We start from the raw sequence: 12,145 nt of genomic DNA, 5'->3' as shown, positions 1-12,145 counted from the left end.
GGAGCTCTGAGCAAACTTATTAATGGCTCAGGAATTCCAGAATGTTTCAAATAGTTACAATTTGGGAGAGCAGAAAATCTTAAATTTCCTCTTTCCACCAAGGTTGCATTTTACCACTTCATCAACTGAAGAGTAAAATGAAGGGATTATATCTTGGGTAAAACTTGGGGCTTGAAAGTCAGAAAGTCCCAGGTTCGAAGCCTAACTCAGCCCCTTCTCAACAGTGTGACCTAGACCCAACTAGTTAACTTCTCTGATGGTGCTAACTTCATCAAGTAGAGAGGATTAAATTAGACATTATGGGTGAATTGCTTTGTATAATTCCTAGCAAGAAGTGAATGCTCCAAAATGTAAGTGATTGTTATAATTTAAAAAATCAAAGCCCTCCCAATAATCATGGAAAGAATTACATTGTGCAAAATTAAGTGAAGGAAAAAAAAACCCAGCTCTTTTGTGGATAACTGAAGCTATCAGTTCATCCACTTTCTGAGATACTGAGAATTATTTTACTTATTTCCCATTTCAGTGTACAGCCAACCTGAGAGTGAACGTAACAAATTAATGAGTGCTTTTAAAAAAGAGACCACCGTAATGGTTTAGAGTTTAATTCAGATGTCACCCTAAAGGGGAAAATAACACCACCAACAACTATCTGGCCACTGGAAAAGGGAACTGATGACATCATCATTTGATCTGCAGCCAATGTTGTTGCATACATGTTAATTTCAAGGGGGTGTCAGTGTGGGGCATGAATGTGAATAAATCCATAAGGGCTTTCTTAACACTGAGGAGGCTAAGTTTTGCCAAGCTAAATGATGAGAATCACAGTGATGGAGGAGACATTGCCTCAACCCTGATTCTTCTGAAGTGTCTTTCAAACACAGCCCCTTAAAGCTGATCTCCTCAACCTTTACCTACAGGGCTCAGTGAATATGAAAAGCTGCCTTCCTGAAACTCCCTTCAAAAAGGGAATGATCTCTTGGAATCCAAGTTTCTACAAGGTGACTACCTGGTGTTTCCCATTTTTGTCTTCTCCTAAAAAGCATCAATCAAGCCTCGCCCTTTTGGCCCATTGAACACATAAACACTCTTTCTCCTTAACTGAACTTACTGCCGCGATGAACTTGAACTCTAAGACGCACAAGAGGAGAGTTGTTTTAACAGCTGCTTTTACATGGAGGCCCTGGAGTTACTACTCTCAGGACAGCTGGTTCTGATAAGGCTCTCTTTGCACTGTCCTGTTTTTTCTAATGCCCAGCTGTCAGAGAACACCCACTGCAGAAGGCACACAACAGAAGAAAAGCAGGAGAATGGTACTCACTTGGATGTAAGGGCATCCTACCTCGGGACTCTTTACAAGCTGACATAGGGTTTTTCTCTCCAATTTACTTTCATAAGTTTATTGATTTCTTGGCTAGTTGAGTATTAATTGCTAAAGACCCACTGTTGTCTGAGGTTGCCCTGTCCAATATGGTAGCCGCCAGCCACAGGTGGCTGGTTAAATTAGAGTAATTAAAATGAAATGCAATGCAAAGGGGAGTATCCCTGTTGCACTTAGCCACATTTCAAGTGCTCCGTATTAGCCACATGGGCCTAGTAGCTTCCATACTGGAAAGTAAAAAATAGAAAACATTTCCATCATTGTAGAAAGTTACCAGACTGCATTGGCCAAGGCATATCCTCTTTCTAATAGGAGAAAGGGGATGCAGATCTGGCTAAGAATAATAGTTTTGTAGGCTCAGCCTGTATTGATTACTTTCCACACTACTTCCGGCACACTCTTTTTTTGGCTGCCAATGTTCCATTTTATAAATTTTTGAAAGGGAAGTTGTGGTCTTTAAAACCACCCATGAAAATGATCCCACTTTAGAGGAAATAAAACAACAGGAAGCAAAGGTGGTGACGTGGCAATCCACACATTCCAGATCTTTTTATTGGTAATCATTAAATAACACAGGGGAAAATGAACCTCAGCCAGGACTTCCCACGCTTGTGTGGAGGCTGAGAACCCTAGCAGGGAGATGGAAAGCCAGGCCCTCTGCTTACCCTGGCTCTCAGACCACTGAACTCATGTCTGGGTTATAACGTAAGGTTGAATAGAAGCACACTCTCTGATAGGAGGTTTTTAAAAGTTCCATGCCACCAGCCAGGGAGCATTTATCCTTGAAAATGATTGTGCAACTGTACATTTAAAAGGAAAGATAGGAGTGACAATTTTTATTTAGTGCACAAAGATCATTAGGAACCCTGTGTGTTCTTCTAAGAGCAATCTGTATTTTTATTTTTGTGATTGTAATGAGGCTGCCAGAGAAAAAGGTGTCAGTTCTTTAATTACATGTGTAATTGGTTTTATTTGTTTAATACCATATTTTCTCCTTCTCCACTTGAATGTATCGCTCTGACTTGTTCACTGCTGTATCCTCAGCGCCTAGAACAGTGCCTGGCTCACAGTTGGCACGTAAAAAGTATTTGCTGAAAAATAAATGATGACCACCCCCTCCTTTTTTTTTTAAAGGAATGACCTAGAATTGTTTACTCCCTCTCCATAAAATAAATCTTCCTCGACTGCCTTTACTAATCAGGATTCCCTCCCAACCAATTAGACGTGGACTCAATCTCTACCTCCCACTCCACATTCCAAAGTTCCCATTCCTTCCCGTTCCGGAAGGACAACTCGCTGACGGGGGTCACTGAGAGGACCTATACTCCTCCTCAGGGTCTAATAACTCTCCTATCCCTGCTTCCCCCACCTTTGGACTTTTAAAAACTGCAAAAATAGAAATCTGTCAAGCTATCATGAAATATCAGCTGTCCGGGGGCAGGAACAGAGTCTCCCATAGGCATACAATCACTGTAAACAATGAAAAACCAAAAAAGCCAGCTAAGTTTTATCTCCAATGAGATAGATGCAGGCCAGTGTTTTGCTTGTTTTGATTAAAAAAAAAACAAAACTGCCTTATTTTTTTTTTTTTTAAATGATTTTTTTTTTTTTTTTTAAGATTTTCATTTATTTATTTGAGAGAGAGAGAATGAGAGAGAGCGAGTACATGAGATGGGGGAGGGTCAGAGGGAGAAGCAGACTCCCTGCCGAGCAGGGAGCCCGATGCGGGACTCGATCCTGGGTCTCCAGGATCATGACCTGAGCCGAAGGCAGTCGCTTAACCAACTGAGCCACCCAGGCGCCCAAAACTGCCTTATTTTTAATACTCCATATTGATAGAGCCAAATAATGTATTTCTTATTTCTTTTTTTAAAAGGCACCAGCAGTATACTTAAGATGTGTCTTCATTAGTAAAATCTCTTGTTTATAAAAAATGCATATGCATTTAATGTGATATTCCTTATGGTCAAAATCTTTATATCCTCCTCCTAATCTGGCTAATGTGATAACATTAAAATGAAACAGAGATGTTTTGCCATTCCCAAAAACATAACCAGTTGTTTGAAGTGTTTATAATCACTGGTTATGAGAATTTACCAATACAGAAATAAATTTGGAATTTCTGTGGCTGGAGTCAAACAGACAATATCAATATTAGCTAAATAATGTTGAGGTTGATGAAGTCTGAGTTTTAGGTATACCCTTTATTGAATATCAACAGGAGTTTAAAAAATCATTCTGAATATGGCTGTTTCTATCACATGAAGCAAGATTAATACAGTCAGTATACTGACACTGACATTTTATTACAGTAGATGATCACATAGTCAAATGGATTCATAAAAGCACCACCCTCATGGGGTAACATGGGGGCTAAATATGATGTGTGTTTGCTTAACTTGGCTTGGTACGTAGTAAATACTCTGTAAAAGTTAGCTATCGTCATCTGCTTTGGAGGAGTTATCTTATTTCACACCTTATATAAACCTCAAACTCACATAAGGACTCCCTGATTTTGGTCCTTTCAACCCTCAATTACCATACTAAACCACATGTCAAATAGAGGCTCAGCAGGGGCAAATGGAACCCATAGGCATCGGGGGTCATCTTTATGAAGTACACTTTTTTCAAAACTGCAGGCTCTCTTAAAACTTCCAAGTTTGCTGCAATCATATTTTATTTTTCTTTAATAAGAAATTCTTTCTGAAACGTATTGCAGGTGAACAAATAACAAAACTGACAAACATTGAAGTCTTTTATGGTTATCTGAACACAAAGAATAAGATGTGATCAAATTTGTGCATATTAGGTTAGTGTTTTCCTGTCCCTAGCTCTTCTTACATATTTAGAACCATTTCTTTTAATCATTTGTTTTGTCTTCTCGCTATGTTTTATCATTATCTACAAATTCAATAAATGGAGCATTCATCTTTCATAGTTGAGACTCAGTGAATCAGGACAACAGTATTAGAAAAGAAAAAAACCCAACAAAACGGTAAGCCTTGTATATTTTTGTTTATATCACTAAGCATCATTTCCAATTCAGAATTTTTTTTTAAAGTATCCCTTTAAAATACACATTTTAAACTACCCAATTACATAAAGCTTGCCCCAATTGGCCACTCAGATTTGGGAGAGGGACAGTACAAGTTGGAGGGGATTTACAAAATTAAAATGTATCTTTTAAAACCAAAAGAAACATACACATGCATTTCTAATTCACAGAGCCTATTTGCCTTTACAGTTTGCTGATAAACACTGATTTTTAAACATTGTATATAAAATTAAATAACACGGAAAAAATAAATATGCTTTATTATATAAACACATAGAAATCTGTACTGCTCAAAATATTCAGATAATACTAGGCTTGGCTGCTCAAAACTGTATTCAGAAAGTATGGTAGTGATATTTACAGTCTTTATTTTTGCTAGAGATAGATGCAGTGAGGTGATAAAATACTGTTGTCAGACATTTTCTCTTCCTACCTAAGGAAGCTGCAAACTTTAATATGGAAAATGAGGTAGACACAAATTCAAAAGTTGGCCAGGCAGAAACAAAAGCACAGTTCCTTCGTGAGCTCATAAATTCTCATTATTTGGGTCGACAAGCATTATTCCAAAGCACCTAAAGCAAGGCTCAGAGAACACTTTCAGGTTTGTCATGAAAACCCCCAACAAGCAGTTTCTCCTACGGAGAACCACGGTCTCCAAGATGACCAGCAAGCAGGTACATGAGGCATGGCAGAAAGGAACGCTACAGGACCAGCCTGGGGAGGTGACATCACCTGCAACCTCTGTTACTTTCCTGATCTCAATGGATCTGCTTACTGTCGATGTTGCGGATTTTTAACCTGCTTTGTGCTGTGGTTTGACAGCACAGAGCACTCTTTCCCATGTGTCCTCTAGTGATGGGACATGTGCATTCCCTCCTCAGTCTGCTCCCAGAACTCCGCTCCCAGGCCTGACTGCAGGAGCCGACTGAAAGGCATATCAGGGTAAGAACCTTATTTTGAAATCAGCACGTTACCAAGTAAGAGTGCAAGGACACATTCAAAATAGGACAGAAAAGGCTGGATTTTTGGAGGCTGTTTTTCACCATCATGATTCTAAATCTGCAAGGACACGAGCCAGAACTAAGGGTCTAAAACGGGCACTTGAACCTGACGTTCACCAAAGCTTCATTTTAGAGACTCTGGCAGCCACGCTAACGGTGATGTGGGTTTCTTTCCTAAATACCTAAATACCCAAAATCCCTAAATACCGTAACAGTTGTTGAATGAGGCCATCTCCCTTTTGACCTTGGAAAAGGCCTATTTGCACAGCAGCAAGTTGCTTCTGAACACTATCTCTAGTGGGTGAAAATGTGGGGAGAGAAAGCAACCCTACTGAAGGACTATTTGCTACCCTTGGTCTCTAATAAATCGAGTCAGCTTTCAAGAGAAAGCAACGCGTTAGCACCTCAAGTATACTTTTTGGTTGCTGTTAATTTCACTGTCAGTTACAATGATGAAGCACCATAGGAGTGGCTTTATGGCTATTAACACGATTCACTGAGGTATGCTTAAATTTAGAATTGCTCAGAAATTGTACCAAAGCAGCCACAAAAATCAACATAAAAGTAAAATCAAAGTCCTACGGTAAGAACCTGAAAGACTGCCCTCACACACACATATTTAAGTAATATATTACAGATGTATCTACTTAAATAAAATGCTTTTGATTTCATTTTTTAAAAATCACAATGAGAAGCCTTGCACAGGTGGCCTTGCTCCTAGACTGCAGAGGCATTTAAATATATACTCGAATAACGATCGCTTTACAAAGGAAGCATGAAAATCATATCGGCGGCAAAAGTAGTTTCAAAATCCATATATTCTCTTCTGTGTATAACAGAGCATTAGCATCTCTTTCCCTCTCTTTTTCTGTGTGTGTGTTTCAGAAAACTGTGCAGGCCTAAGAAGAACAACTACAATAAAAATCTTAATGTTTTCAGTTAAATTAGCAGGTCATATTTTAAGATGTAAGCATTTAAGCTCTTAAAACATCTGTGGGAGAGGGTGGTGATCCTGTGTAAAAAAATTTGAGGGCTATTTAGAAAGCATTCAAGGATGAGAATGCTATGGAAACCAATATAATATACATTATACATTGTATATAATGTGTATACATACACATATATGCATACGGTATATAATATTTTATGATTATACACACACATACACACACACATACACCCTCTGAAGGGTAGGGGATATTTTTGGGTCAAAATTAAAGAAAAACAACTTTTTAGAGGGCTAGTAGTTTCTGAGACACAACTCTGATGTGGTGTTGCTGTTGGCCGAGCGAACAAGGTAAAAATATCATGGGCTCAAGAGGGACAATTTCATGACAAATAATCTGTCATAGGTGACTGAGGGGAGCGGGGAGTGTTGGGGGATGTTCCTGACATTCCATGGTCCTTTCTGATCTTTTTCACAATGTTCGCTCTGGGAGGTGCCACTACTGCAAACAAAATGTTTCGGGTGAATATGTATCTGACTCCGCGTGCCATTTCTTACGCTCTTGAATGAAAGCCCGACAGCCCAGCTAACTAGTACCAGGAGAGATGATACTCTACATTTCTCTAGCTTTCTCCTTAAGACTAAGTACAGCGGTTATAGAGCTAAGTTCTACCTGCAGACACAGTCTCAGACCCCGAAACCCTTGGTTCTTAGAAGCATCAACAGGTATTAGTCATTTCACTTCAGTTAATCTGTTCTTTATCTGGTTTCAGGAATGGTCAGGACTTTTCCTCCAAACCCTATAGAATAAAAAAAGCTTGCGGATATGACTTCATATACTACCAAATTCAGATTCAGTGCAATTAATGTATTTACAGAAACATTTACTCTATTTACATGAACCAGCCCTAACGGCTCCCCGGATTATAACACAACTTAGCCAAAGCACTGTTTTGACATAGCCGACTTTCTGTTTGCCAAGAGCTGCCCCAGAAGTTTGCATAGTATTTACAGTGGCAAACCTGTCTCGCGATGTCAGCTAAGCAGATAGCAAGGGAAGCCTAGGACCGAAGCAAAAAAATTGTCTCAAGCGACGGGCTTTGTGTCTTGGGGAAAGAGAGAGAACATTTCGTATACCTCGAAAGGCTCCAAGTCACGGAGTCCAGTGTTGTTGGTCTATTGCATTTTCACAATGATTTCAGTCTATTTTGTGGGCACAGCCTTTGTGGTCACTGAGTTGAGTTTGTACCCGAGTCACATAGAGGCAAATTACAGTCACGGAAGAAAAAAATTGCTTTGGCCTCAATATGCAGGTATCTTCCCCCAAAAGTCAAAACTCCCATAGTTTAGGAAAGGAAAGAATGTTTGCTATTGAGTTGTCTGCTGAAATCACTTTGGAGCTTAATAACTACACGAACTTATTTCATTTCTTTAAAATATCTATATAGACAGTCTTGCTTTTCTAAAAAAAAAAACAAAACAAACAAACAAAAAAACCAGAAGCTACTTCTTGACATTGGCCCCAGGCCTATATGAGGTACACGTATTTCTGTAAAGTCACTTTGGCAAAATCACAAAACATTAATTCTGTTGTGTGTCAGTATGAAGGAAATCATAGACCACAGCCCAGTTTCAGGGATGCCCTTGTGAGTAGGACAACTGTGTGTTGCCGAGGAGTGCCCCAGAATACCCTGGAATTGGGCCTGTTAGTTAAGATAGTTTGGTTAACAAACATTAATAGTTAGGGCCGTACCGAACTCCAAGGGCCAGTATTCCATGAAGCGTCTTGAGGACAAGCATGTGTGTTACACTGCTCACGATCGGGAGGCTTATCGAGGATTTCACAGCTCAAATCCGGAAACCGTTCACCGCTGGGCCGCTGACAGACCACCAGTCTTGTCCGCAAGCCTCCACCACATAGCTTAGTGCACTGGAAGAAGAGAAAGCAAAGCTGTAGTCACTCTGAACAGCCAATGACAAATTGTATCTTCTTTCCCGTAAGAACCATTTCTTCACCAAATTCTATCACGGCATTGGGCAAGGGAAGTCTCTAGGTGGACCCAAGCTAAATTACCAACATAGTTATATATGACAGACTGGAACTGTCTACCTTAATGGTAGACACTGTTTATTGAGTGTGTCCTCATCACCTGTACTAAGTGCTTTTAACAGGTAGTCTCTCATCAAGAGGAGACTCTAATTATGTGCTCCATTTTTACAAATGGGACAAGTGAGCTTAAAAGAAGTTAATTAACTTGATCAAGGTCAATGCAATAGCAAGTGACTAGATAAGATTGCAGCCGTTTCTTTGATGGTTATGAAACCAAAAATCAAAAAAATAAAATTCCGTACACCACCCAGTACACCAAATAAAGGATATAATGACTTAGTTGGGTTTATTTTCTGGCAACTTCTAAGAAGCTGTAAGCAACTTTTGGCTCTTCTGTGACGCCAATCTCCAGAGACCTTTATGACGTTACGGTATTTTATGCTCTCTCTGAATCTCGGGATAACGATGACTTTCCCGGGGATGAATAAACAACGTGGCGGGAATGTTGGATAAAGCTCTGACTCTGGCTAGACCCAGACCTCTGAGGCAGGAACAAGTTGTATTTCTTGGACAGTGCTGCTGTGCTCACATCCAGGAACACTGACATTTGGCCCTCCTGCTGTGTCAAGGCCAGATCTCCCACAGAATTTGGAATGATCTGGTCTGTGCTGACAGCAAGCGTCCCAGTGAATGCGTGTACTCTCCTGGCTTCGGTCCAATTACAGAAGCTTAATCACGGGCCCCACAGGACAGAACTCTGTGAGGAGTTTTGGGAAACCCGTAATACATGAGTCTTGAAGCCCGACTCCCTCTTCCTGCCTTTCATCAAAGCCCTCCAGAATGACGTACTGTCAAGCAAAGTCAACAGAACACTCTGTTATGACTTCCTATGATTACTAGGTTATGTGAAAGTGGACATGGGATTTCAGTTAGCCAGGAGTTTGGACTAACGTGCCCACCCATCTCATTTTTTTCCCCTCTTGGCACTGGGGTCTCCAAGATGTTAATCCTCATGTTTTATTTTATAAATTTTACAGTCAAGACAGACCAATGCAACAAGCTCTGACTATGTGCTCTCCCTGTGGACTCAAGAGTAGAGAGACACGTTCTTGGTTAATTACACACAAAATAATAAGCATCTAAGCCCTACACAGAAGAGCGGCTGAAAACCCTATTTGATAATAATAATACTAACGATAAACAGCAATAGTAGAAAAGATAATGATTATCATTATTCTAATAGCACTTAACTCTGATTGAAGACCATGTGCTACGTATTTGACACACTATCTCATATAGTAGTCATGAATTGGTGCCATTATTATTCCCATTTATAGACGGTGCTATAGATATTGGCAAAGTTATATAATTTGCCAAGGCCACAAAGCTTATGAGAGTCACGGCTGGGAGTAGAATCCAGTTTTGTCTGCTCCCAACACTCTACTGCCCCTCATTGGTCAGAGGATGCCACTCTTAAAAGGTAACAGCTGAAGAATTTTATTATTTGATATTATACAGCTAATTATTCTCTTCCATCATTAAAATGCATCATCTCTGATGGGAATAACAGCACCTATTCATTCTGGTTTCATCAAGGATTTGAAATACTAGGATTTGGTTTCATCAAGGATTTTAAAGATGCCATGGGAACAAGACTGCACCACAAACAGCCCAAAACTATGAAAAAACATGGTAACACTGTCACGGACCAATTTAACACATATTTCCCATTACCTTAAAAGTGTCCATATTTTAATCAACAGAGTTGTTAACCCACAATTTAACCTAGCATTTATCTGCATGCTTTGCTAATTTTCCTCTCCTATGTATTTAAAAACTGTTTCTAATTGGTAATAAATGCACTCTTAAAATGGTTCAGAATTAAGACAGGTCTCCTGGTTAATCCCAAATCAAGAAGCTTTCACTAGAACTCGTTCTTCATCCTTAAAATAAACTATGAACGGCAGCAGTTTGGTCAGCAAAATCGCTCTGTGTTTTTTCCGAAGGACATACAAACAGATGGCTCTCTCTCACCTCTCCCCAGTTGCCGTAAGCCCATTGAGGACAAGGGCCAGATTCACAGGCTCTTTGCTCATCGGGTTTTATTCTCTCCACGCAGTCATTTGCGGTGTATCCGTTTTCATCCTGACACACAACCACACGCCGCTGGGACCCACCAGCACAGGTACTGGAACACTGAACACATCAGACATCAGTCAACAGGTTAGTTAATCCCTACCTCAATCTGCAGTTTAGGGACACAAAAAGCAGCTGGTTGGAAGGTCAGAGACAAATGTGACAGAATGCCTTCTCAAGTCATCCAGACAATGGACAGAAAGCAAGCACGAGAACTTCCCTTTTGTGGGGCTGTTTCCTGCACATGCCTTCTAAACACCCAGGCAGCAGAAACAGGGCTTCTCCTTTACACAAATTAGGACCTCAGTAGGTGTTCAAAAGATGCCCCAGGAATGATAATGTCTTGTGACTTCCAAAGCAGTCCCATTTATTGTCTTCCTTTAACCCATCTGTATCCCTGAGAAGTACAGAGGTGTTGTTGATGGACATTGTAGTCTATGAGAAACTCTTTTCTTTTCAAAATCCCAAGTGCTTATTTAGATCCAACATTTGACTTCCCTTTCAATGCAGAGGTCAAATTACATGCTTAACGACACACCAGTTGTTGAGGTTGGGCTTCCATATTAACTCATTCAATTATCCAAAGCATCATGGAATGTCACTTAGACATCATTTCCTCGCAGGGAATGTTCCTTTCTCTCTCTTCACAGTAGCCTCGACTTTAGTGGCTGATGGCAGCAAGATGTGTGTTTTAATTTATTTTTTTACTTCCACAGGACCTTAATTGGATTCCATATTGACAAGCCTCTCTTCAGGGGCACTTTCTGTCTACTGTTCTCTCTCATGGTTGTCACAGAATTATGTTTGCATTTCAGCTAATTTCCCACACAAGCTTCTCATAGTTCTCTTCTTTATCTACATCTTGAGTGTTTTTTTCTTTCCACAATGCGCTTATCTTTTCAAAACCAATGTGTTTGCTAGTATCCTTCACTCTGACCCTTAACTTGTAAAATCAGTTTGCCTATAAAAAACCCAACTAGTCCTGGGTGCCTGGGTGGCTCAGTTGGTTAAGCGACTGCCTTCGGCTCAGGTCATGATCCTCGAGTCCCTGGATCGAGTCCCGCATCGGGCTCCCTGCTCGGCAGGGAGTCTGCTTCTCCCTCTGACCCTAACCCCTCTCATATGCTCTCTCTCATTCTCTCTCTCTCAAATAAATAAATAAAATCTTCAAAAAAAAAAATATTAAAAAAAAACAAAAAAACAAAACCCAACTAGTCCTCAAAGCAGTGCAATTCCCATGAATTATTTAGTAAGTCTCCAACTGCACTGGCAACATTTGTTTTTTTAGTTCTGGGTTCTGATGGCCGATTTGTGCTTTCTACCGAGCCCTAGCTCAAAGCTGGGTTGCTTCAAAATACCTGCAAACTATGCTTCTCGCTGCTCAGCTTCTTCCAAATAAAGCTGTGAATGTATTTTTGGGCTTATTGCATTGGACCCAAGTTCAATTTCTCTGCCTCTACTGGACAAATTATGTGTTACTATAAAATACATTGGATGTAATTTTAAAATGTTGAATAGGAAAACAGATTTATGACTTCTCTCTGAGAAAATATTTAGGCAATTTCTGATTTATAAA

General features: G+C 40.0%; 1 protein-coding gene across 3 annotated transcripts in view; it reads right to left on the bottom strand.

Moving 5' to 3' along the window:
• Nucleotides 1-12,145, bottom strand: part of ADAMTS9 (ADAM metallopeptidase with thrombospondin type 1 motif 9) — a 163,154-nt gene that overhangs the window by 61,601 nt on the left and 89,408 nt on the right. For all 3 annotated transcript variants that reach the window (XM_078076296.1, XM_078076312.1, XM_078076301.1), the window contains 2 exons: nt 10,468-10,629; nt 8,137-8,313 (listed from right to left, as the gene is read on the bottom strand). In XM_078076296.1, the coding sequence (XP_077932422.1) occupies nt 8,137-8,313; nt 10,468-10,629 (339 nt within the window). The remainder of the gene's footprint in view (nt 1-8,136; nt 8,314-10,467; nt 10,630-12,145) is intronic.

This window comes from Halichoerus grypus, chromosome 1 (genome assembly GCF_964656455.1).
Source record: "Halichoerus grypus chromosome 1, mHalGry1.hap1.1, whole genome shotgun sequence".
NCBI classification, from domain to species: Eukaryota; Metazoa; Chordata; class Mammalia; order Carnivora; family Phocidae; genus Halichoerus; species Halichoerus grypus.
This window is presented reverse-complemented; position numbering and strand designations above follow the sequence as displayed.